Here is a 27,960-nt window from a genome sequence, read left to right on the forward strand (position 1 = left end):
TCAAAAAATTCGAAAAAATAAATAACGAAAAATGGTGCATGCATATGTATTCACCCCCTTTGCTATGAAGCCCCTAAATAAGATCTGGTGCAACCAATTACCTTCAGAAGTCACATATTTAGTTAAATAAAGTCCACCTGTGTGCAATCTAAGTGACACGTGATCTGTCACATGATCTCAGTACATATACACCTGTTCTGAAAGGCCCCAGAGTCTGCAACACCACTAAGCAAGGATCACCACTAAGCAAGGATCACCACCAAGCAAGCGGCACCATGAAGACCAAGGAGCTCTCCAAACAGGTCAGGGACAAAGTTGTGGAGAAGTACAGATCAGGGTTGGGTTATAAAAAAATATCTGAAACTTTGAACATCCCATGGAGCACCATTAAATCCATTATTAAAAAATGTAAAGAATATGGCACCACAACAAACCTGCAAAGAGAGGGCAGCCCACCAAAACTCACGGACCAAGCAAGGAGGGCATTAATCAGAGAGGCAACAAAGAGACCAAAGATAACCCGTTTGGTGTTTGCCAGAAGGCATGTAGGAGACTCCCCAAACATATGGAAGAAGGTACTCTGGTCAGATGAGACTAAAATTGAGCTTTTTGGCCATCAAGGAAAACGCTATGTCTGGCGCAAATGCAACACCTCTCATCACCCCGAGAACACCATCCCCTCAGTGAAGCATGGTGGTGGCAACATCATGCGGTGGGGATGTGTTTCATCGGAAGGAACTGGGAAACTGGTCAGAATTGAAGGAATGATGGATGGCACTAAATACAGGGAAATTCTTGAGGGAAACCTGTTTCAGTCTTCCAGCAGTGGCGGCTCCTGAAAAAATTCTCAGGGGGGGCAATTTTTCTGATGATTTAGGTGACCTACACACATTTTAAAAAAGATATGTCCAGCAACAACATGAAGACAGGGGCAGCATATAAGTCAATACTGATATACACATTACTTGCTTCAAAAAGGCCTCATGGTTGAATTGGAAATATGTGCACCTGAGCAAGCAGGAGCTTTTGATAGAGGCTACTGAAAACATTGATGCAAGTTATTGGTAATAAGAAATTTTTATAGACTTCCATATTCTGCCCTCTTGTATAGATTTGTGAAAATGAACAGTGATAGACATTTTGCCTGAAAACAGAATTTGAAAATAATTTCTAGAAAAGGTAAACACAGCTATCTGTATGGCTTTGTAAATATGAACAACCATTTTCTGGCCAATTGTATAGATTTGTAAAAAAAATTGTTTACTTTAAAAAAAATGAAAAATAACTATTTTAAACAACATCAACTGTGAACTGATTTGGGCGTGTGTGTGTTAAAGAGACAGACAGGGAGGGACAAAGAGAGAGAGAGGCTACATTACTTGTACTGAAACTGTTCTCTTCTCTCTTTCAATGCAGAAAAGCGGTCAATGACTTTCTCATTGAAATCAGGCATGCTGAGGACTAGTTTACTAGTTACTTTTTAGCTTGCTGCATGATCAAATTCAGCTGATGCGCATAGCAATGCACGTAATGGCCTTTCTTGAAATGCTCACGCACCTTTTGCCTTCTCTCGCCTCATCACACTGGCTCCATCGTAAGCTTGCGCAATGAGTTTGACTTTCACGTCGTCGGCAAAAAGACCGTTCAGTCTCTCCAAAAGCACACTGGCGATTGAGACTGAGGTTGATTCCGAGATGGGAAGGAACTCAAAAAAGCGCTCCTGCACTTTGTGGTTGTCTCTTTGATGTGAACTTCTTTCAAAGAGACAATCGAGTTGCACTGAACGCTATAGCCATCTTGATAGTAGTACGTGAATTGATTGATGCTGCTACCCGCTCTTTTCTTAGTTACATTCATAGTTACGTTACGTATGACGAAAGCGCGTAAGTGCAAGCCTTCAGAAACCCATAGAGATTGTATTGAAAGCTCTGAAATTTGAAAAAAATAGATTTTACATGAGAGGCTATGAGAGACTTCTGGGCGATTTTCAACCTGACTGAAATCGCCCCAAAACGGGCGGGGCCATTTGAAGCACGACTTGATTGGACATTTAGTGGCAGATCAGACCAGACGTCTAGATTACAACACTGATAACTACTGTTGCCGTGATATAATTGATTAGAAATAAAATCCCTTCCTTTTCCCGTTTGGCAGTGCGTCGCCCATATCGCCCTATTGAACACACCGCCCCTGTCTTCCAGAGATTTGAGACTGGGACTGAGGTTCACCTTCCAGCAGGACAATGACCCTAAGCATACTGCTAAAGCAACACTCGAGTGGTTTAAGGGGAAACATTTAAATGTCTTGGAATGGCCTAATCAAAGCCCAGACCTCAATCCAATTGAGAATCTGTGGTATGACTTAAAGATTGCTGTACACCAGCGGAACCCATCCAACTTGAAGGAGCTGGAGCAGTTTTGCCTTGAATAATGGGCAGAAATCCCAGTGGCTAGATGTGCCAAGCTTATAGAGACATACCCCAAGAGACTTGCAGCTGTAATTGCTGCAAAAGGTGGCTCTACAAAGTATTGACTTTGGGGGGATGAATATTTCTGCACGCTCAAGTTTTCTGTTTTTTTGTCTTGTTTGTTTCACAAAAAAAATATATTGCATCTATGTTGTGTAAATCAAATGATACAAACCCCCCAAAAATCCATTTTGAATCCAGGTTGTAAGGCAACAAAATAGGAAAAATGCCAAGGGGGGTGAATACTTTTGCAAGCCACTGTAGGCTGTCTACTGTATCAGCCATCATAAGGGAGGTATGAGGAATGCTCTAGATACAGTGAGGGAAAAAAGTATTTGATCCCCTGCTGATTTTGTACGTTTGCCCACTGACAAAGAAATGATTAGTCTATAATTTTAATGGTAGGTTTATTTGAACAGTGAGAGACAGAATAACAACAAAAAAATTCAGAAAAACGCATGTCAAAAATGTTATAAATTGATTTGCATTTTAATGAGGGAAATAAGTATTTGACCCCTCTGCAAAACATGACTTAGTACTTGGTGGCAAAACCCTTGTTGGCAATCACAGAGGTCAGACGTTACTTGTAGTTGGCCACCAGGTTTGCACACATCTCAGGAGGGATTTTGTCCCACTCCTCTTTGCAGATCTTCTCCAAGTCATTAAGGTTTCGAGGCTGATGTTTGGCAACTCGAACCTTCAGCTCCCTCCACAGATGTTCTATGTGATTAAGGTCTGGAGACTGGCTAGGCCACTCCAGGTCCTTAATGTGCTTCTTCTTGAGCCACTCCTTTGTTGCCTTGGCCATGTGTTTTTGGTCATTGTCATGCTGGAATACCCATCCACGACCCATTTCAATGCCCTGGCTGAGGGAAGGAGGTTCTCACCCAAGATTTGACGGTACATGGCCCCGTCCATCGTCCCTTTGATGCGGTGAAGTTGTCCTGTCCCCTTAGCAGAAAAACACCCCTAAAGCATAATGTTTCCACCTCCATGTTTGACGGTGGGTATGGTGTTCTTGGGGTCATAGGCAGCATTCCTCCTCCTCCAAACACGGCAAGTTGAGTTGATGCCAAAGAGCTCGATTTTGGTCTCATCTGACCACAACACTTTCACCCAGTTCTCCTCTGAATCATTCAGATGTTCATTGGCAACCTTCAGATGGGCATGTATATGTGCTTTCTTGAGCAGGGGGACCTTGCGGGCACTGCAGGATTTCAGTCCTTCACGGCGTAGTGTGTTACCAATTGTTTTCTTGGTGACTATGGTCCCAGCTGCCTTGAGATGATTGACAAGATCCTCCCGTGTAGTTCTGGGCTGATTCCTCACCGTTCTCATGATCATTGCAACTCCACGAGGTGAGATCTTGCATGGAGCCCCAGGCCGAGGGAGATTGACAGTTCTTTTGTGTTTCTTCCATTTGCGAATAATCGCACCAACTGTTGTCACCTTCTCACCAAGCTGCTTGGCGATGGTCTTGTAGCCCATTACAGCCTTGTGTAGGTCTACAATCTTGTCCCTGACATCCTTGGAGAGCTCTTTGGTCTTGGCCATGGTGGAGAGTTTGGAATCTGATTGATTGATTGCTTCTGTGGACAGGTGTCTTTTATACAGGTAACAAGCTGAGATTAGGAGCACTCCCTTTAAGAGTGTGCTCCTAATCTCAGCTCGTTACCTGTATAAAAGACACCTGGGAGCCAGAAATCTTTCTGATTAAGAGGGGGTCAAATACTTATTTCCCTCATTAAAATGCAAATCAATTTATAACATTTTTGACATGCGTTTTTCTGGATTTTGTTGTTGTTATTCTGTCTCTCACTGTTCAAATAAACCTACCATTAAAATTATAGACTGATCATAATAATAATAATAATATGCCATTTAGCAGACGCTTTTATCCAAAGCGACTTACATCATGTCTTTGTCAGTGGGCAAACATACAAAATCAGCAGGGGATCAAATACTTTTTTCCCTCACTGTACCTGGGGCAGCTACACTGAAAAAATATATAAACGCAACATGCAACAATTTAAAAGATTTTACTGAGTTACAGTTTATATAAAGAAATCAGTTAACTGAAATAAATTCATTAGGCCCTAATCTATGGATTTGACATGACTGGGAATACAGATATGCATCTGTTGGTCACAGATACCTTTAAAAATAAAAGTAGGGGGTGGATCAGAAAACCAGTCAGTGTCAGGTGTGACTGGGGCTGTTGCGGTGACATATTACTGCCACACTGAGCGTCATGAATCATGAACGCAGTAAAATTCCACGTGACAGTCGAGTCACAGTAATCTATGTTTATGTACTCAGCATATGCCTTGGAAGTATAAAATTCATTAATGGCCTCGTACTATGGGCTCTATTTTCCTTCTAACCATTCTGACGTCAATGCAATCGAAAATCACATCAAACACTTATCATCAAAACAGTATTGTGCTTTTAAATCTCACCTCACTGTGATTGATCAATTTGAAGAAAGAAGTTCAACAGTAGGTTGAAACTGAGTGGAAAACATGGTCATTGTGGATGTTGTTTCAAAGCCTAACAACTAAATGGACAGGCGACACATCTCTTTTGCATAGAGTTGATCAGGCTGTTGATTGTGGCCTGTGGAATGTTGTCCCACTCCTCTTCAATGGCTGTGCGAAGTTGCTGGATATTGGTGCGAACTGGAAAATGCTCTCTTACACGTAAATCCAGAGCATCCCAAACATGCTCAATGGGTGACATGTCTGGTGAGTATGCCGGCCATGAAAGAACTGGGACATTTTCAGCTTCCAGGAATTGTGTACAGATCCTTACGACATGGGGCCGTGCATTATCATGCGGAAGCATGAGGTGAGTGCGGCGGATGAATGGCATTACAATGGGCCTCAGGAGGATCTCATCACGGTATCTCTTTGCATTGAAATTGCCATTGATAAAATGCTATTGTGTTCATTTTCCCTAGCTTATGGGGCACTCTGTTCACAAAGTTGACATCAGCAAACTGCTCGCCCACACGATGCCATACACACTGTCTGCCATCTGCCCAGTACAGTTGAAACCGGAATTCATTAATGAAGAGCACACTCCTCCAGCGTGCCATTCGCCATCGAAGGTGAGCATTTGCCCACTGAAGTCGGTTACACTGCCGAACCGAAGTCAGGTCAAGACCCTGGTGAGGACAACGAGCACGCAAATGAGCTTCCCTGAGACGGTTTCTGACAGCTTGTGCAGAAATTCTTTGGTTGTGCAAACCCACAGTTTCATCAGCTTTCCAGGTGGCTGGTCTCGGATGATCCCACAGGTGAAGCCGGATGTGGAGGGGCTGGCGTAGTTACACGTGGTCCAGTCTACGGTTGTGAGGCCGGTTGGACGTACTGCCAAATTCTCTAAAACTACGTTGGAGGTGGCTTACGGTAGAGAAATGAACATTTGGTTCTCTGGCAACCGCTCTGGTGGACATTCCTGCAGTCAGCATACCAATTGCACGCTCCCTCAAAACTTGAGACATCTGTGGCATTGTGTTGTGTGACAAAACGGCACATTTTAGTGGCCTTTTATTGTCTTCAGCACAAGGCGCACCTGTGTAATGATCATGCTGTTTAACCAGCTTCTTGATATGCCACACCTGTCAGGTGGATGGATTATCTTGGAAAAGGAGAAATGCTCACTAACGGATGTAAACACATTTGTGCACAACATTTTAGAGAAATAAGCTTTTTCTCTGTATGGAAAATGTCTGGGATCTTTTATTTCAGCTCATGAAACATGGGACCATGTTGCGGTTATATTTTTGTTCATTGTAGATATCAGGCGACCATAAGAGCAGCTCTCTCTCCAGGGGAGGCTAGAAGAGAGGACTGTAAGTGTCAGATGTAAGGTATGCTTCAGGCTGCATGTGTTAGTCTGCCCAGTGCAGAATATGCCCTCACACATACAGTGAGGGAAAAAAATATTTGATGCCCTGCTGATTTTATACGTTTGCCCACTGACAAAGACATGATCAGTCTATAATTTTAATGGTAGGTTTATTTGAACAGTGAGAGACAGAATAACAACAAAAAATTCCAGAAAAATGCATGTCAAAAATGTTATAAATTGATTTGCATTTTATTGAGGGAAAAAAGTATTTGACCCCTCTGCAAAACATGACTTAGTACTTGGTGGCAAAACCCTTGTTGGCAATCACAAAGGTCAGACGTTTCTTTTAGTTGGCCACCAGGTTTGCACACATCTCAGGAGGGATTTTGTCCCACTCCTCTTTGCAGATCTTCTCCAAGTCATTAAGGTTTCGAGGCTGACGTTTGGCAACTCGAACCTTCAGATCCCTCCAGGACCTTAATGTGCTTCTTCTTGAGCCACAACTTTGTTGCCTTGGCTGTGTGTTTTGGGTCATTGTCATGCTGGAATACCCATCCACGACCCATTTTCAATGCCCTGGCTGAGGGAAGTAGGTTCTCACCCAAGATTTGACGGTACATGGCCCTGTCCATCGTCCCTTTGATGCGGTGAAATTGTCCTGTCCCCTTAGCAGAAAAACACCCCAAAAGCATAATGTTTCCACCTCCATGTTTGACGGTGGGGATGGTGTGCTTGGGGTCATAGGCAGCATTCCACCTCCTCCAAACACGGCGAGTTGAGTTGATGTCAAAGAGCTCGATTTTGGTCTCATCTGACCACAACACTTTCACCCAGTTCTCCTCTGAATCATTCAGATGTTCATTGGCAAACTTCAGACGGGCATGTATATGTGCTTTCTTGAGCAGGGGGACCTTGCGGGCGCTGCAGGATTTCAGTCCTTCACGGCATAGTGTGTTACCAATTGTTTTCTTGGTGACTATGGTCCCAGCTGCCTTGAGATCATTGACAAGATCCTCCCGTGTAGTTCTGGGCTGATTCCTCACTGTTCTCATGATCATTGCAACTCCACAAGGTGAGATCTTGCATGGTACCCCAGGCTGAGGGAGATTGACAGTTATTTTGTGTTTCTTCCATTTGCGAATAATTGCACCAACTGTTGTCGTCTTCTCACCAAGCTGCTTGGCAATGGTCTTGTAGCCCATTCCAGCCTTGTGTAGGTCTACAATCGTGTCCCTGACATCCTTGGAGAGCTCTTTGGTCTTGGCCATGGTGGAGAGTTTGGAATCTGATTGATTGATTGCTTCTGTGGACAGGTGTCTTTTATACAGGTAACAAGCTGAGATTAGGAGCACTCCCTTTAAGAGTGTGCTCCTAATCTCAGCTCGTTACCTGTATAAAAGACACCTGGGAGCCAGAAATCTTTCTGATTGAGATGGGGTAAAATACTTAATTCCCTTATTAAAATGCAAATCAATTTATAACATTTTTGAACTGCGTTTTTCTCGATTTTGTTGTTATTCTGTCTCTCACTGTTCAAATAAACCTACCATTAAAATTATAGACTGATCATTTCTTTGTCAGTGGGCAAACGTACAAAATCAGCAGGGGATCAAATACTTTTTTCCCTCACTGTAGACCGATCTCTTCATTATGATAAAGATGTCTGACTAAGCTCAAAGAAGGAAACCCTCAAATGTCAGCAATGGACACATTGTGGGAACTGCATTTTTTTGAAAAGTGAAATTATCTATTTGATTTTATCAGTTTGTATGATATGATTTGTATGATTTCAGTCAGTAACATTTGAAGTCTTGAGTACATAGTTGTTATTCAAACTATGAGATCAGAGATGTTATGGAATGGGATGAGTGGGTTAAGAGATGTATTATACTATGTTAGATTAAGGGACCAATAGGTGAAAGTACATGCCTATATGATTCATACTGTGAGTGAGAGTTTTTTTTTTTGTGTGTGTGATTTGTATTTATTTATGAGGTGACACCATGGGTTATGGGTAAACTTAAGGGAATTTGAGAGAGTATAAAAGATGCCCGATCACTGAAATGTTCAGTTCTCAAATTAACACAAAGATGAGCAAGGCACATTTGATTGGTAAATGACTGAATTTGACAATTGATTGGAAACTGATCCAATTTAACACATGTTGACTTTGACAGCTTTCCTGGCTTTTTTTGTACATGTTGTAATTATGATATTGGTCTGTGTATTGAATTTCTTTTTTGCAGTTTATGTCACACTGGCTTTTGCAGTGTACCTTGTTGAGAGCATTTCAGCAAGGCGTAAGGGATGTCTCCAAAAAATGCAGGATGATGCATCCAATGTTATCAGACCAGAATTTCACATGAATGTAAGTCAGATTTCTAAAAGCTTGTTTCTTTGAATTTATTAATTATCTTGTTGATATTAGGTTTGCACATGCTGAGATTCCCTGAGGTTTGAAACACCTAAGTGGTTTCATTTGCAGGCTATATGGAAAACTAACTGTACAAGTTCGAGGTCGATGTCTAATGACAGGGTAAGCTCTTAATATCCTATCGGTTTGACTTGATTTAGACAAAATGTTTTTTTTCAATGACTAACACCATCATATTATACATGTCATTTCACTCAGCTGTGCATTTTCAAATGGTCTCACTGCCCAAGTGAAATAGACGATCTTGGGAAAATACAATGTAGATTGGCATTTTCAGCAAAGGTGAGTATTTTGAACATCCTTATCTGTCATATTTTCCATATTTGTCTATCATTGTTGTTGTTATGACAGACAGTAATCACATGGTGTTTGCTGTCAGACTGAGTTTCTCTGATATCAAAGGTACAAATAGTATTGTCTTTGATTGTATGTTTGATTTTCACAGGGTGAAGAGTGTGGGCATCTGAAGGAGAGGCGGCCATATAAAGGTGCCAGACGTCCATGCAGATTCTTGCGATGCTGGGATTTGTTGGTGTCTGCAAACCTGATTGATTGATTTTTTAAAATCATAGCCATATTTAAAACCAGCAGCAGAAAATATGTTTGATATTGTTTTATAAATCAAATATTAATCAACGCTGTAATTGTTTATCATATATTTTCTATGTGATTGCTTATTTTCAGATATTACATTTTTCATTGAAATGTATTTTTAATTTGGTTGTTTCAGTATTTATTAATTATGTCTTATTTCTATGTTTTTTTTAAATAAACGTTTAATTGATAATAAACACTTTAATACCGTATTTTGATTTAGCTACAACACAGAATATGGGGTGGGGGATTCATTCATTATTTTATTCTCAAAAGACACACAAGGCCATATATTCTTTACTATACTAATAATTTATCAGACAGTTTTCAAGATTGTGTTGATACATTTATTTGCAATAGAATAGAGAATGAGAGCGGTAGCTATTTATGGAGACTAACAATCTCAGGGAATGTATCACGCGGAATAAATATTTCTCTAAAATCCGGTCTATCGGACATATTTCAGTGTTACACAAGATGTGTTCACGCTTTGAAAACTTTGAAGAATCAGAGGAATAACGTTATTTTGCCTGTCGTTTCAAATAGTCTACGAAAAAGGTCTCTACATTTGATAGAAATCATTACTTGATGTACATCATAACCTAAAACATGCCTGTGGGTAGTAAAAAGGGAAGCGTTATATTTTCAGGCTTCAGAGCATTGGGACTGTATTCGAATCACCTCTCACACGTGGTACGGTATCATAAGAAACACCGAGAATTCTACATTGTGACAGCTGTGGGAAACTGTTTCCATACGTACAATGTAAGTGATTATGTTGATAAATGTAACGATAATGCTAGCTAGTTACTTGTCACATAGCAATCATTTAAAAAATATATAATGTTAGTGTCTTTGCCATTTCCTGATGTCAAAACTAGATCAATGAAACAACATAGCTAGAGGAAGTGCCACGAATGCAATGCAAGATTTTGAGGGCAGCCTTTTCTACAATAACGTTATCTACCCTTACGAAAAAAGATTGCAGTCAGAGTGCAGTATAACTCTAGTTAGTGCAGTATGGCTGCAGTATGCAGCAAATACTGCGTTAAAAATACCGCAGTAGACTGCAGTTACTGCACTTTACTGTAGTTTCAAAACTGCAATGTTTTTTTCTAAGGTTACATTTAGTTATTGGATAGCTCGCTAATTCTCATATTTAGTGGTTATTTTGTGGTCCTATTGGTGATCATCATTAGTTATGTAGCCATAACAGTGACTAAAAAGAGAAGTTATCATCAGTTCACCTTTTTGCACATTCCATTGTCCATTCCATTGTTTTATTTGGTAATGATATCAACCATTTGTAATGTTGCAGGTCAAGAAACTTGGAATCGTTGCTGTCAGTAAGTAGGACTCATGCATATTTATGTAGTTTAATTTAAAGGTAGTCTTCGTGATATAATGGCATCATCTTACACAGTGGGATTTCCTCTCTACAGAAATCAACAACTATGAAATGCATATTTGACAAAACAGCCACTGTTTGCTCTTCCTAATGTGGGCATGTGTCAAGGGAGGGCATACATCGGGAAGATTGGATTCTGTTGATGTCTGTAAGAGTTTCCAGACTGTGTATGATGATGGCAAATCACTGAGTCTAGCTACCTTTATTAATTCACCATTGTTACAGTTTCAAACAATTTATTGCTATCAATGTTACTATTTGACTGTAGATTTATGGCAGGTATGAATTTTCCCAAGGTAATGCACTTCCAGAGGACATATCATACCTAGCAGCTGATCGGATGCTGGTCTATGTTGCAAATGGGAAAAAAGTATCAGCATTTGCCAGGAACAAAGAGGTGAAGTAGCCATTCCATCACTTATATGATTAATATATTATATAAAATCATTTTTTTTGTTTTTTTAAGACAATGATATCTGAAACTATTTAGGCCACCTACTAGTCATGACATGAGGCTAGCTGAGGGCACACACTCGCTTTAACTTAAATGTGACATTGATTATAGTGAATTACTTTGATTATAGTAAACTGACTGTGAGATGTTGTCTATCCAGGTTGTTCACATGTACACTGGCCATGGAGCTGATGTTCATCTCCTGCTGCCTTTTGGGGATCACATAATTTCAGTGGACAGGGACAATGCTGTCATTGTATGGGACGTGGAGTCAGAGGGTTGGTGTTGCAAAATAATGCATAACTGTTCATTGGGATCATTTTTTAGTTTAGCTGTTCCAATGAACCTCGAGTTGAAAATGTTTTTGTAAATTGAGTGTTTTGGAATGATGATCAGTAGTTTTTCATTTTCCTGTCAAACCAGTCAATTAAATTGTTTTGTTCTCTCATGCTTGTTTGTCCCACAGAGGAGTACCTGCAAATAACATTTGACAAAGTGTCATTTGAAGTGTCTGCTGTAATGCACCCAAGCACTTACCTGAACAAGATCCTGTTTGGGAGTAGCCAAGGAGGTCTCCAGCTCTGGAATGTCAAATCCAAGTACAGTCATTCATGTATTTTGAACTAAAAAGTATTGGTTGATAATTTAATTATAATTTGGTTGTGAAATCATAAAACTGATGGAAGGACAGAACAACTAAAGATCTGTATTAATGCAACTGAAATTGTTATAGTGTGCTTTTATCAAAGTTTGGTTTTAAATTTAGGACAACTTGCCATATTCTCTGTACTCATTAAGTGCATCCCTTTTTATCTTAGTAAGCTCCTGTACACCTTCCCTGGATGGGCATCAGGAGTTACAGTGCTTCAGCAGGTTGGTTAAAATATAATTATTCTCAACATTTCTCAAAGCTGAACGTTTTTAGGTTGAGGAACGGTCAAGCAAACATGCGTTCAACTCCTTTCAAATACTGTATAGAAAGAAGGGACTGTGTAGCCTACATTCTGGTTTAGGAAGACATGCAGGCGGTGGCGCAAGCAGAAATCCGATGATGGCAGGGCCAGCAAAAATGTAGGTGGGCCAAAACCAAAATAAAGCATAGCCTACCCTATACCCTACTGTATTCAATCACACATAACAAACCATCTAACGTGATTTCGCATTACTGACCAAATAGTCTTGTAGGCCTACGGAAATCCGTGACTCTTGCATTGAACATGCGACTCACATAGACCTACACATAATAAACCATAGGCCTATATAACGTTAATAATCACAATAGGCAGCCATTGGTCCAACAGTGGTCACCAACTTTTTCTTGGTCTAGATCATTTTGAGTCAAAATGCAAGCAGAGTCTGCCTACAATGTATTGTGTGATATCAATTAAATGATAAATAGCCTATAGGGCATAACTATAGTGTATGGTCGGAGAAGCACACGGCAAAGTTATCTTTTCAATGAAATAAAGTCATTAAAAATGATAGGCTATTTGCATTGACTGGAAATAAATAATGTTTCATGCATTTGCCTCTTTTCATATATAATAAGAGAGGTCAGATTTTCTCCATGTAGGCCTACTCCTTATTATAAATAATGTACAGTCCCTTATATTTGAAAACTCAAGTCTCAAGCTAGGCTATATGATAACCCTGGTAAAAGGTCAGTTGTTGTAGCCTATTGCAAGGCACATCAGAGCATAAATTGAAATAACTTTTTTATTTTTATTTCACTGGATCGATGGTCATGTCTCAGCGGAGTTGGGGAGAGACAGTGCGAGTCGAAGTGTTTCATGATTTCTAAAAGTGTTTAATAAAAACAGCATTTTAAGGCTGATCATTGTCTCTGAATGTACTGAAACTGTCTTTAAGGCACTCGAGATCAATGCAATCAGTGATTGATATAGAGGGGAACTTGAGGTCTTAATGGCAACATATTTAAATCAAATAACTTGGAAAGTGCTCCAAAATCCTCTTCTATACATGGTCTCAGCGATAGCTACTCTTTACTGCACATGGTATCAGTGCGAAGTGACAAGTGGCAGAATCTTAATTTTTTCTTCGTAAATAATCAAGCATAATTCAAATTCATTACAAGGGCCTAAATTGAAATAGATTTTATGAACAGCACAAAATGTTATGTTATGTTTTCCTACTTACAAAGCATGTAGAGGTCTGTAATTTTTATCATAGGTACACTTCAACTGTGAGAGACGGAATCTAAAACAAAAATCCAGAAAATCACATTGTATGATTTTTAAGTAATTAATTTGCATTTTATTGCATGACATAAGTATTTGATCACCTGCCAACCAGTAAGAATTCCGGCTCTCACAGACCTGTTAGTTTTTGTTTAAGAAGCCCTCCTGTTCTCCACTCATTACCTGTATTAACTGCACCTGTTTGAACTCGTTACCTGTATAAAAGACACCTGTCCACACACTCAATCAAACAGACTCCAACCTCTCCACAATGGCCAAGACCAGAGAGCTGTGTAAGGACATCAGGGATAAAATTGTAGACCTGCACAAGGCTGGGATGGGCTACAGGACAATAGGCAAGCAGCTTGGTGAGAAGGCAACAACTGTTGGCGCAATTATTAGAAAATGGAAGAAGTTCAAGATGACGGTCAATCACCCTCAGTCTGGGGCTCCATGCAAGATCTCACCTCGTGGGGCAACAATGATCATGAGAAAGGTGAGGGATCAGCCCAGAACTACACGGCAGGACCTGGTCAATGACCTGAAGAGAGCTGGGACCACAGTCTCAAAGAAAACCATTAGTAACACACTACGCCGTCATGGATTAAAATCCTGCAGCGTACGCAAGGTCCCCCTGCTCAAGCCAGTGCATGTCCAGGCCCGTCTGAAGTTTGCCAATGACCATCTGGATGATCCAGAGGAGGAATGGGAGAAGGTCATGTGGTCTGATGAGACAAAAATATAGCTTTTTGGTCTAAACTCCACTCGCCGTGTTTGGAGGAAGAAGAAGGATGAGTATAACCCCAAGAACACCATCCCAACCGTGAAGCATGGAGGTGGAAACATCATTCTTTGGGGATGCTTTTCTGCAAAGGGGACAGGACGACTGCACCGTATTGAAGGGAGGATGGATGAGGCCATGTATCGCGAGATCTTGGCCAACAACCTCCTTCCCTCAGTAAGAGCATTGAAGATGGGTCGTGGCTGGGTCTTCCAGCATGACAACGACCTGAAACACACAGCCAGGGCAACTAAGGAGTGGCTCCGTAAGAAGCATCTCAAGGTCCTGGAGTGGCCTAGCCAGTCTCCAGACCTGAACCCAATAGAACATCTTTGGAGGGAGCTGAAAGTCCGTATTGCCCAGCGACAGCCCCGAAACCTGAAGGATCTGGAGAAGGTCTGTATAGAGGAGTGGGCCAAAATCCCTGCTACAGTGTGTGCAAACCTGGTCAAGACCTACAGGAAACGTATGATCTCTGTAATTGCAAATAAAGGTTTCTGTACCAAATATTAAGTTCTGCTTTTCTGATGTATCAAATACTTATGTCATGCAATAAAATGCAAATTAATTACTTAAAAATCATACAATGTGATTTTCTGGATTTTTGTTTTAGATTCCGTCTCTCACAGTTGAAGTGTACCTATGATAAAAATTACAGACATGTACATGCTTTATAAGTAGGAAAACCTGCAAAATCGGCAGTGTATCAAATACTTGTTCTCCCCACTGTATATCCCTTTTGTTTTCCACCCCCTCCCTGCTGCTTGCTATGATGGTGTATGCCTGTTTAGGCCAGTGCTTGACTTGGACTGAAATAGGTCCCGGTACTCATTTTGGGTGCCAGTACCGTTTATATTTAGGTGCAGGAACTCCTCAATACTTTTGAGATAATATTCTAGAAGAGGTGCAGGAACTCAAGCAGAAGAACATTTGAGGTGCTGATACTCAGTTCTGGTGAGCTCCTGCCCAAGTTAAGTACTGTGGTTAGGTTAAAAGACAAATAATGTCCTGTTTGGAACGTGTAGCTCAGTTGGTAGAGCATGGCGTTTGCAACGCCAGGGTTGTGGGTTCGATTCCCACGGGGGGCCAGTATGAAAAATGTATGCACTCACTAACTGTAAGTCGCTCTGGATAAGAGCGTCTGCTAAATGACTCAAATGTAAAGTAGAGCATTTTGCTCAATCTGATTGGGTGGGCCTGGCTCCCCAGTGGGTGGGCCTGCGCACATCCATGCCTAAGACCTTGCATACAGGTAACTGCCAAAATAAAGGAAACACCAACGGCCACCACAATCCAGAACAGCTTCAATGCACCTTGGCATAGATTCTACAAGGGTCTGGAACTCTATTGCAGGGATGGAACACCATTGTTCCGCGGGTGGTTTTATTTGGCCTCCCAAGTATTTTTTTCATTGTTGGACATGAAAGACTAAAATTAGCTCCAAGTGATTTTAATTTGATAACTCTGTTCCCAAGTATTCCCACACATAATATAAATAAATGATCGCATGCAAAGGTAAGCAAGGTTTGAAATGATTGTGTTAGTCAAATATTATATTGGTTTGGGCTTCTTGCGGTCAATTTGCAATCTTAAAATGATTTGTAATTATGTTCCGGCCCCCCGACCATCCGCTCAAGAAAAGATTGGCCCGCAGCTGAATCTACAGTTACATTTTAGTGGTATACACTATGTATGGGATCTACTGTGTAGAAAAGTTGGCTACTGTGAAATCAGAAATTCAATGCGTTTCCTGTCAAGCTTATCTCTCTCTCGCGCCTTTCTTCTAAACCGCCCCTTCAGACCCCAGCTGTGGACGCTGTGGGTGTAGGCCTATCATCAGGTCAGATCATCATCCACAACATCAAGTTTGATGAGTCACTGATGAAGTTCCAGCAAGACTGGGGCCCAGTCACTTCCCTCTCCTTCAGAACAGGTGAAGTCCCCAATTGAACATGGTGTTGTCTTTATGATTCTAATGATGAACACAACATTGTGTGGCCTCAATTTGTGTCTGATGTGTCACTACTTTGCGTCAATATAATAAGTAAAATCGTGCTTGAGATTATTTTAAAAAATGTTTACTTACCTCTTAACACTTTGATGTGATTGTCTTCTAGATGGCCATCCAGTAATGGCGGCTGGTAGTCCTGTTGGACATATTGGGCTGTGGGATCTGGAGGAGAAGAAGCTTGTTTGTCAGATGAGAGATGCGCACAACACAGCTATCGCTGGATTAACATTCCTCCATGGCGAGCCTCTTCTCATCACCAATGGGGCTGATAACGGCATTCGGGTTAGTGTTACTTAAATTGTGTCATTCACTAGAGGGCATCACTGTAAAATTGTTGTAAACAATTCTCTTTTTTTTTAAACTACACATCTTAAAGAAGGAGTGTCAAACATACTGCCAATTTTTTTGTTTGTTGAAATTATTGTGTCTACATTAATTTCTTGACTGTGTCCAGCTTGCTAATAATCACCGAAATTAAAGCTTGACAGTCGGGGAGCATAGTAAATTCCCCAAACTATGGTTTAAAGACAGAATGCGCCCCCCCCCCCCCAGACCTCATTGAAGACCGAGTGTGGCCCTCGGGACCTCATTGAAGACCGAGTGTGGCCCTCGGGACCTCATTGAAGACCGAGTGTGGCCCTCGGGACCTCATTGAAGACCGAGTGTGGCCCTCGGGACCTCATTGAAGACCGAGTGTGGCCCTCGGGACCTCATTGAAGACCGAGTGTAGCCGCCGTGGCAAAATGAGTTTGACACCCCTGTCTTAAAGCTTGTATTAGCAAATCTCAAGTTGCAAATTCAGCACTGCTACCACAATCTCGTACCAACATACCACAGGGCTATGAAGAATTAATATATTTGATTTGGTATTCAACCATAGAGTTTTGAATGATCAGTCATATTCCTTAGGTGTGGATCTTTGACACGGCGGGCGGAGGAGGCCGTCTACTCAGGAGTCGTCTGGGACACAGCGCCCCGCCCACTAAGATCCAGCACCACGGCCTGAACGGACATCACATTCTCAGTGCTGGTATGTGTGACTTACATTTTACATTTTAGTCATTTAGCAGACGCTGTTATCCAGAGCGACTTACAGTTAGTGAGTGCATACATTTTTTTTCAAACTGGCCTACCGTTGGAATCGAACCCACAACCCTGGCGTTGCAAACACCATGCTCTACCAACTGAGCTACATCCCTGCCCAAGTTAAGACTTGCTGTATCAGGCAGTTAGTTGTATAAGGCATCTATGAGTTTTTAATTAAATAAAATACATATTTCTCTCTAATCCACTGTACTCTTTCTTTTTCTAAGGTCAAGATGGTACTCTGCAGTCATTCTCCACTGTTCATGAGAGATTCAACAGGAGTTTAGGACATGGTATGACTTATTTTCTCTGTTGTAGGAAAAATTGCTGTTATGGACAATGAGATGTCAATTTGAGTGCTGTTTACCTGCATAAATCCTTGTTTGCTGTATTCTTCATGAAAATATACCAATTGGTAAGTAGGTTCCATCAACAAGAAGAAATCCAAAAAGAAAAGCTTGAGGTATGACGAACTAAAGCTTCCTGCCATCACCACTTTCGCCTCAGGTATGCTTAGCAAAAAATAAGAAACGTCTCTAATTTTTAAATACTGTGTTAACTGTCATGAGGTAAAAAGACTCAAAACAAGTCTGTATTTCTGTAGAACCTTTATCATTGAATGTGATTTGTTAAAACTTTAATGTTTTGTCTGATTCTGTGTGATGTAGAGAGTGCCCGTCAGAGTGATTGGGACAGTATAGTGGCGTGTCACCGAGGGTATCTCATGACGACCACCTGGAACTATCAGAAGGGCAGCATGGGAGCACACAAGCTGGAGCCCGAACGCTTCAAAAAGAACCGCGCTCTCAACGTCCATGCTACGGTAGCTAAATATGTTACTGGTCATGTAAAATGTTTTTTTTTTTTTGTAAAATTAACCTAAATGATTTGATTAGGTTCGATCAATAAGAAATCTACCTTTTAATAGTTTATTACACAACGTTTATTACACATTTGAAACAAACATAATATATGCGCTATTTATGTTGTTAAAATTTGTATTTTCTCCTCTCAGGCAGTAGATATCACATCATGTGGTAACTTTGTAGTGGTAGGACTCTCATCTGGACATATTGACGTTTACAACATGCAGTCTGGCATGCATAGAGGTCAATATGGAGAGGACAAAGGTAAGTAACCCCATACAGACAATTACCAATGTATATTTAGCTCATGCTTTCTGTGAAAGATTCAGCTTTGTCTCATTTCTGACTCTGTAGCTCATAGGGGGGCGGTGCGCGGCGTGTCGGTGGATGGACTCAACCAGCTGACCGTGAGTGCCGGAGCTGACAAACTGGTCAAGATCTGGAAGTTCAAATCTAGGAAGTTGGTCCACTCCATTGACCTGGGCACCTCACCTGCCACCACACACCTGCACAGGGACAGGTACGGGACAGATAACACCACAGGGAAGAATAGCACTTATACGACTGCACGTCTTCCAACTGATTTAGTTTTCACATGGTTATAACATAGCAGTAGAAAAGTGTCTGATTGCAGTCTTTTCTGACCCTGGTAAAGTGGTATGTTGGCCATAGCGCTGGACGACTTCACGCTCAATGTTCTGGACATGGAGACCAAGAGGATTGTCCGCAAGTTCTCTGGCCATCGTGGACAGGTCAATGATATGGTGAGTCATTATCTCTCTTGCGCTCACTTTCTCAGTTCTTCACCTATCTCTCTCGATTGATCTCGCTCTCTCTTTCCCTCAAATATATTTTTGAGTACTGATGATTTTTCTTGTCTGACGTTTCCCCTCAGGCTTTCAGTCCAGACGGTCGCTGGTTGATAACGGCAGCCATGGACTGTACCATCAGGACATGGGACCTCCCCTCCGGCTGGTAAGACCAACCCTGCCGCTTCTGGAGCAGATTATCAGGTCCCCCAAAAGTGGCTAGGGGGTACGGGCCAGAGTTTGTTTCTGGACCATACTTTACTGATTTATCTTCTTGTCCGTGGCTAAGGTCATACATGCAAATGACATTCGCACACTTGTGAGGTCACCAGCAGTCACAGACAAGCCCTGTCTTTTCATTTCATCTAACCACAACCTGAAATCGTTGAGATGACCATCTTTGTTTAACTTTATCATAAATTGAGTTTATCAGTGAATCTCCTTCAAGTGCTCTCCAGGGGAATTTCCATCTCCGCCTTCAGTAATTGACTTGATTTATTCTCTTTTTTTTTTTCTGTCACTCTTAACATTCGTTCTTTCTTAGCCTGGTGGACTGCTTCTTGGTAGACTCTGCTGCAGTCAGTCTGACCATGTCACCCACAGGGGACTTTCTGGCCTCCTCCCATGTCGACAACTTGGGGATATACTTATGGTAAGAGTCCCCACCACATCAAAGAAAGACTGTCATTATTACGTAACCTAACCTTCTGATTAAACGTTCACTCTTACAGGCAACCAAGTATTAGATGATAAAGGAACAATCTTGATTAGCTTAGTCTTTGAACTAATGTGACTCAACAAATTAGTAGTCATATGGTCAATTTTGTTGGAATACATGCTGTACTGCAGTAGGAACAGTTATTTATGAAGGATTTTTGTTATTTCCTTGTATTCAAGTAGTTTGCTGTGACAACGTGTTTCATGTACAGTGTGGAGAACATACACTGCCAATTTTGCAGGTTTTCCTACTTACAAAGCATGTAGTGGTCTGTAATTTTTATCATAGGTACACTTCAACTGTGAGAGACGGAATCTAAAACAAAAATCCAGAAAATCACATTTGTATGATTTTTAAGTAATTAATTTGCATTTTATTGCATGACATAAGTATTTGATACATCAGAAAAGCAGAACTTAATATTTGATACAGAGATCATACGTTTCCTGTAGGTCTTGACCAGGTTTGCACACATTGCAGCAGGGATTTTGGCCCACTCCTCCATACAGACCTTCTCCAGATCCTTCAGGTTTCGGGGCTGTCGCTGGGCAATGCAGACTTTCAGCTCCCTCCAAAGATTTTCTATTGGGTTCGGGTCTGGAGACTGGCTAGGCCACTCCAGGACCTTGAGATGCCTCTTACGGAGCCACTCCTTAGTTGCCTGGCTGTGTGTTTCGGGTCGTTGTCATGCTGGAAGACCCAGCCACGACCCATCTTCAATGCTCTTACTGAGGGAAGGAGGTTGTTGGCCAAGATCTCGCGATACATGGCCCCATCCATCCTCCCCTCAATACAGTGCAGTCGTCCTGTCCCCTTTGCAGAAAAGCATCCCCAAAGAATGATGTTTCCACCTCCATGCTTCACGGTTGGGATGGTGTTCTTGGGGTTGTACTCATCCTTCTTCTTCCTCCAAACACGGCGAGTGGAGTTTAGACCAAAAAGCTATATTTTTGTCTCATCAGACCACATGACCTTCTCCCATTCTTCCTCTGGATCATCTAGGTGGTCATTGGCAAATTTCAGACGGGCCTGGACATGCGCTAGTTTAAACAGGGGGACCTTGCGTGTGCTGCAGGATTTTAATCCATGACGGCGTAGTGTGTTACTAATGGTTTTCTTTGAGACTGTGGTCCCAGCTCTCTTCAGGTCATTGACCAGGTCCTGCCGTGTAGTTCTGGGCTGATCCCTCACCTTCCTCATGATCATTGATGCCCCACGAGGTGAGATCTTGCATGGAGCCCCAGACCGAGGGTGATTGACCGTCATCTTGAACTTCTTCCATTTTCTAATAATTGCGCCAACAGTTGTTGGCTTCTCACCAAGCTGCTTGCCTATTGTCCTGTAGCCCATCCCAGCCTTGTGCAGGTCTACAATTTTATCCCTGATGTCCTTACACAGCTCTCTGGTCTTGGCCATTGTGGAGAGGTTGGAGTCTGTTTGATTGAGTGTGTGGACAGGTGTCTTTTATACAGGTAACGAGTTCAAACAGGTGCAGTTAATACAGGTAATGAGTGGAGAACAGGAGGGCTTCTTAAAGAAAGACTAACAGGTCTGTGAGAGCCGGAATTCTTACTGGTTGGTAGGTGATCAAATACTTATGTCATGCAATAAAATGCAAATTAATTACTTAAAAATCATGCAGTGTGATTTTCTGGATTTTTGTTTTAGATTCCGTCTCTCACAGTTGAAGTGTACCTATGATAAAAATTACAGACCTCTACATGCTTTGTAAGTAGGAAAACCTGCAAAATCGGCAGTGTATCAAATACTTGTTTTCCCCACTGTATATTGAGTAGTAGTATCACATCCAGTATAATAGTATTCAGGATACTAACTAGTAGTATTCAGTAATAATAATAATGTATGCCATTTAGCAGATGCTTTTACCCAAAGCGACTTAGTCATGTGTGCATACATTTTACGTACGGGAGGTCCCGGTAATTTAACCCACTATCCTGGCTTTGCAAGCGCCATGCTCTACCAACTGAGCTACGGAGGACAACAGCATAGTAGTATTCAGTATTAGTATTTCAATCGAGTACAGGCTTAACTGAATGAACAACAAAGACCGATTGCAATATGACATTTTATTAAATAGTTTGGGGAATGGTTTTGTCTCCGAGGGAAGATCCTCGGAGCTAGTTGATGTGATGACAGGTAGCCCTATTCGGGGCTGCTGGCATTGAAACCTTCCCCACTGGGGGAAAGGAGTTCCAATGATGGCCCTTAAGGTTGTTATAGCTAGTGGTGGTGGGGAGGTGGATAGACTGTAAGGTCAATAGGTGAATGACATTCCACACATGGCTAACAGGAAAAAGGAGAAGAAACAAGATGCTAAGCTGATAATGATATGTTTGTATTCATTCCCACTATGCCCCTAGAATAGGAAACAAAGTGAATGATGTTATGCTTACTGGATGAAGTTAAATGAGCATTCAGACCAGCCTTCCTGATTGAACTTTTGTACAACTACATTAGCGTTACAAGCGCCGTGCTCAGCTGGTAGAGCACGGCGCTTGTAACGCCAAGGTAGTGGGTTCGATCCCCGGGACCACCCATACACAAAAAATGTATGCATGCATTACTGTAAGTCGCTTTGGATAAAAGCGTCTGCTAAATGGCATATTATTATTATTATTATTATTATTATTATTATTATAGTATTATTCTTGAGTGAGCATCCCATGTTGAGTGAATTCCATATTGTTGTGTGTTTCCAGGTCCAACAACACGCTGTGCAGCATGGTGTCGCTGCGCCCCCTGCCTGCAGACTACGAGCCCACCGTGATCATGCTGCCAGGAACCTGTCCCAGCCAAGGTACCTACTGAACACCCAGTGTGCCCATGTAGCACTTACTCTGTACCGAGCACAGGGGGGTAGCAAATCCCCCACACCATCTGGACTGGCACATGTAACAGTGGTATCAGCCAATTATTCAAGCATTGTTAATTAATGGTATTTAATATGGAGGGAGTAAATCCGTCCTTGATTGTATACATTTACATTTACGTCATTTAGCAGACGCTCTTATCCAGAGCGACTTACAAATAGGTGCATTCACCTTATAGACAGTGGGATAACCACTTTACAATGTTTTTGTTTTTTTTAGGGGGGTTGGGGTAAGGGGGGGGGGGGGGTAGAAGGATTACTTTATCCTATCCCAGGTATTCCTTAAAGAGGTGGGGTTTCAAATGTCTCCGGAAGGTGGTGAGTGACTCCGCTGTCCTGGCGTCGTGAGGGAGCTTGTTCCACCATTGGGGTGCCAGAGCAGCGAACAGTTTTGACTGGGCTGAGCGGGAACTATGCTTCCGCAGAGGTAGGGGAGCCAGCAGGCCAGAGGTGGATGAACGCAATGCCCTCGTTTGGGTGTAGGGACTGATCAGAGCCTGAAGGTACGGAGGTGCCGTTCCCCTCACAGCTCCGTAGGCAAGCACCATGGTCTTGTAGCAGATACGAGCTTCAACTGGAAGCCAGTGGAGTGTGCGGAGGAGCCGGGTGACGTGAGAGAACTTGGGAAGGTTGAACACCAGACGGGCTGCGGCATTTTGGATGAGTTGTAGGGGTTTAATGGCACAGGCAGGGAGCCCAGCCAACAGCGAGTTGCAGTAATCCAGACGGGAGATCACAAGTGCCTGGATTAGGACCTGTGCCGCTTCCTGTGTAAGGCAGGGTCGTACTCTCTGAATGTTGTAGAGCATGAACCTACAGGATCGGGTCACCGCCTTGATGTTAGCGGAGAACGACAGGGTGTTGTCCAGGGTCACGCCAAGGCTCTTCGCACTCTGGGAGGAGGACACAACGGAGTTGTCAACCGTGATGGCGAGATCATGGAACAGGCAGTCCTTCCCCGGGAGGAAGAGCAGCTCCGTCTTGCCAAGGTTCAGCTTGAGGTGGTGATCCGTCATCCTTACTGATATGTCTGCCAGACATGCAGAGATGCGATTCGCCACCTGGTTATCAGAAGGGGGAAAGGAGAAGATTAGTTGTGTATCGTCAGCGTAGCAATGATAGGAGAGGCCATGTGGAGATATGACAGAGCCAAGTGACTTGGTGTATAGCGAGAATAGGAGAGGGCCTAGAACTGAGCCCTGGGGGACACCAGTGGTGAGAGCACGTGGTGCGGAGACAGCTTCTCGCCACGCCACTTGGTAGGAGCGACCGGTCAGGTAGGACGCAATCCAAGAGTGAGCCGCGCCGGAGATGCCCAGCTCGGAGAGGGTGGAGAGGAGGATCTGATAGTTCACAGTATCAAAGGCAGCAGACAGGTCTAGAAGGACAAGAGCAGAGGAAAGAGAGTTAGCTTTAGCAGTGCGGAGAGCCTCCGTGACACAGAGAAGAGCAGTCTCAGTTGAATGACCAGTCTTGAAACCTGACTGGTTTGGATCAAGAAGGTCATTCTGAGAGAGATAGCAAGAGAGTATAGGTAACAGTGACGGTCCTTTGAGTATTGACTAGATATTTATGAGAAAAACAATACTGTGCCATAATGTGTGTGCCAGAGTACTGGACATTCAAACACAATGCTTGAAATAACCTTTCAGGAACTTAAGCAATATTAGATGGTAGTTGATGGTATCAGTTGCTAAAGAAACATTTGTTTTTTTCTGCAGATGAAGAGGGAGAGGGAGATGCTGAACTCAACACTGAGATGATAGAGTATGAGTCTCCTGAGCAACTGGACGAGAAGCTAGTCACCCTCTCTCTGCTGCCCGACTCTCGCTGGAAGAACCTGCTGCACCTCGACATCATCAAGGTGAGCATGTCACACTGTAGTTGTCTGTGGAGAAAAACGGGTCACCGACAGGGTCTCAAGCCCAGTTTGTCTGTGCGACTCAAGACTGTCTTAGCCCTCTGAGCTAAACCCAAGGCATCACAAGTCTCCTTACACATGCAGTGACTGACAACACATGTAGCAATTGTTCTGTAATATCGTTGTCATCTCTTCATAATACAGACCTTCACAGTGCTCATATATTTTGTTTTTGTTATGTCGGACTGAAATGAGATTGGTGTTTTCCCCTTTCACATATAGAAACGGAACAAACCCAAGGAGCCCCCCAAGGTTCCGAAGGCTGCCCCATTCTTTATGCCCACCATCCCAGGACTAATACCCCAGTTCGCCCCCTCTGAAGGCTCCAACCAGGAGGAACAGGTGAGAGAAGTTAAATACTTCTTCAAGTTCTGATAATAAACAGAACTCTATGAATGACCCTGAATCCACAACACTGTAAAATTATTGTTTATTTGTATTTTATTTCTTGTAAATCAAATAATACTTTGTAAATTAAAGCTGTAATCCTTAATGTTGAAACTGCCATGTCCGTTTGCGATATTACAACAACGAAGTTAGTGCAAACAACGAACACTGTTTTTTTCCCTTTGACATGGGTGCTAGAACTCAGCTACTCGACCCCGACGGGCCCCGACATTATACATCGGGTTAGGGCCAGGTAGGGTCTGTTTTTCATCAATAACTAGGGTATGGGCAGGGCTCGGGTATCACTAAATTGATCACTAACATTTTGAAGCTGAGCCATTTGCTCGCGATCTGCTGCACAGTACAGTCATATCTGACTAAGATCAGAACGTGGTGTCAGAAGTGCTTCAGCCTCGTCAAATATAAGACAGGAGAGATTATTTCACAGAAAATAATAATGTTCCTTGAGTTTGTCAGAGTTTAGAGTGACAAAGTAGCTAACAGTCTACTACTCTCTGTCTCATCATTGAACAGAGCAGCCCAAGCTGAGCTGTTGCTATAGATACTCAGATATAGAACCGCCATGAGCAGAGCGCATGCAGAGCGAGCAGCGCTCAGGAGCGACTGACAGACAGAGAGGAGCAGCTAATGGATTTACTAACAGAGGAAGTTATTTTGGCAGAAGCGATCAGGCCTGGGTAGGGTAGGGCCTGAACGTCGCTGGCATGGGTAGGGCTCGGCCTTGAAATTCATGCCCGTGCAGGGCTCTAGGCGACCCTCCCCACCTCTGCTTTGTCAACAAAACAAAAACAACGGCCGTGGGGTGGACAGTGGCACTTTTTCCCCCTACTACGGATTTCATCTTTAAAAAAGGTTGTTTGCTTTTCATATTATCCCCACTCCCATAATAACTGTTATTTGGGTTAAACAATGCTTCTTTTGTTTACTTTTTCACAGTCAAAGATTGTGAATTTTGGAGTCCTGGCACAGAAGTCCCATTTCTACCAACTGCTAGAATCTGCTATGCTCAGCAACAAATGTAAGTCTGAATCTCACTTAGCTAGCAATTACTCACAGCACCTCTGGCAAGCATAGCAATTCCTATAACCCCAAATCAATTCTGAGGCCATAAAAACTCAAGAATGTATTTTAGAATCACAATACTTGGGCCTACTGCTATGAAGTCAAGTCATTAGCATGTGCACTAACTAAATGATTATTTGGCACACTTTTACATTTCTAATGTCATGTACCTCAGACCAATACAATGAATAACCCATCCTTATCATTGTTTCCTCCAGATGATGGCCCTGTGGGGATGCTGAAAGAGATGGGTCCGTCTGGTATTGATGCTGAGCTCCGAGGCCTGGCCCCTGATATGGGTGGAGATGTCTCTGTCTTACAAGGCTTCCTGAAGATGGTGGCCAGCATGCTGGACTCCAAGAGAGACTTTGATCTGGCACAGGCCTACCTGGCTCTCTTCCTAAAGGTAACCACATAAATATTGAAGTTAATAAGCTGCTATTATACCAGGGGTCGCGTTAGTTCACAAATCTGTATTTTCAAAATGCAGACATAAAACAAATCTGTGTTTTTAAACCATTTCACCTGAGTTTTATATTGAAAGTCAAGTGGTTTTTTTTGTTGCTTCAAAGAGAGGTGATCAAGGGCCTGCAACTATAGTTTTCCATCACAGAAAATAGTGCGACACATTTAGTGGAAAATAGCTTCATTTTCATCAGATGACAACAGAAGTGCAATGCTATTTGGCTAGCAGCCACACAAGTAAATGAAAGGTATTTTTTGCATATTTCTAATATTTATCACAGAAAGAATGTAGCCAGCTACATTTCCTAATGTTTTGCTTGAAGTTAATCTTGCATTTTACCTTAGAAAAGTAAGCTGGCTACACCAAGAAAAGTACCAGAGAAAAGTAGCTACACATCAGTTAGAACGCTGTCTGCTGAAAGAATGCCCGTTGGTGAATTCTCATCCGACTTTAGAAGTGCAACTGAAGAACAAAATTAGTCTGATGCAGAAATTACAATAAGAAGCATTTTAGATCTGGTTTACGAAAAACAGTAAGATATTTATTTGCGTGAAAAATACAGAATTCTTTGTTAACGCAACCGCTCTATACCTGTGAAATAACACTGTTTCTATTGATTTAATCTACATTTTAATGATTTTGAGTTTTTATTGTTACATTCTAGTCCAACAATGTTATTACTACAGTAATTATATTGTTGTTAATGTTAGATGTAATCAACTCAGATGCCACTAGATGAACGGGAAAGTTGTTTTCTGTTGCATTGACTGTCATCCACTTACAGCTGCAGCCAGTAGATGGCATCAGAACACAAGAAAAAAACTGAAATGTAAAAATACTGTGATATACAATGCCCTATTCAATCAAAACCAATACCCAGATTTCCTGTAGAAGTCAAATAAAAATGTAGCAAGAAAACATGTTTGACTTGATATGCAGTTCTATTGTTTCACTCTTAAAATACTATATATTTTGTTGAGTACCTGAATTCAATTAGCATCTTTACAGAACATGAATAATTATGTTTTTGTCTTCACAGCATCACAGGCACGTTCTGAGGGCAAATAACAGGTGTGTATTCATGTATGGCTAGACTTAATTCCATCACTAACCCTGGTTCCTCTCTCTCTAGCTGCATCTCAGACTGATCTCCCAGGAACCAGGGCTGATGGAGGAGGCATCTAGAGTATCAGAGAAACTGGAGGAGACGTGGACATCCATGCAGACACTTTTCAATCAGAGCCTGTGTTTGCTGTCATACACCAAGAGTGCACTGCTTTGAAGTGTACCTCTCCCTTACTTTTATTTTTGTTTTCTTAATGTTGTTTTTCACCATAAAAGTTATGTGTAAATCTCTATACAGTATTCTAGATGCGAGTATCACGGTTAATGCCAGACAAATTGGTCACATTTTATATGAAGTGCTCTCATGCTTTTGTAATGGTCTAACAAAATATGAAGTTCAATGAAACCATGATTGATCAAAACCTGATGTAAACGTTTAAAATAAACATCATGATTGTTATCATTGT

The 27,960-nt window shown here is 42.0% G+C and overlaps 1 protein-coding gene across 1 annotated transcript; it reads left to right on the forward strand.

Moving 5' to 3' along the window:
* Positions 1-9,807: 9,807 nt before the first annotated feature.
* On the forward strand, positions 9,808-27,953 carry LOC311127615 (WD repeat-containing protein 36-like). Its single transcript, XM_084159439.1, has 23 exons — positions 9,808-10,115; positions 10,669-10,696; positions 11,055-11,155; positions 11,373-11,490; positions 11,679-11,811; positions 12,031-12,085; positions 15,992-16,124; positions 16,309-16,484; positions 17,112-17,232; positions 17,516-17,581; positions 17,712-17,795; positions 17,957-18,111; positions 18,304-18,418; positions 18,509-18,674; positions 18,810-18,918; positions 19,050-19,129; positions 19,508-19,615; positions 22,402-22,499; positions 24,293-24,435; positions 24,715-24,834; positions 25,837-25,918; positions 26,181-26,368; positions 27,561-27,953. Exons 1-23 carry the CDS (start codon positions 9,960-9,962, stop codon positions 27,708-27,710), a joined length of 2,685 nt encoding a protein of 894 aa, XP_084015565.1. The 5' UTR covers positions 9,808-9,959; the 3' UTR covers positions 27,711-27,953.
* The last annotated feature ends 7 nt before the right edge of the window (positions 27,954-27,960 follow it).

The sequence above is a fragment of the Coregonus lavaretus genome (genome assembly GCF_964263955.1).
Source record: "Coregonus lavaretus genome assembly, chromosome: 4".
Taxonomy (NCBI): Eukaryota; Metazoa; Chordata; class Actinopteri; order Salmoniformes; family Salmonidae; genus Coregonus; species Coregonus lavaretus.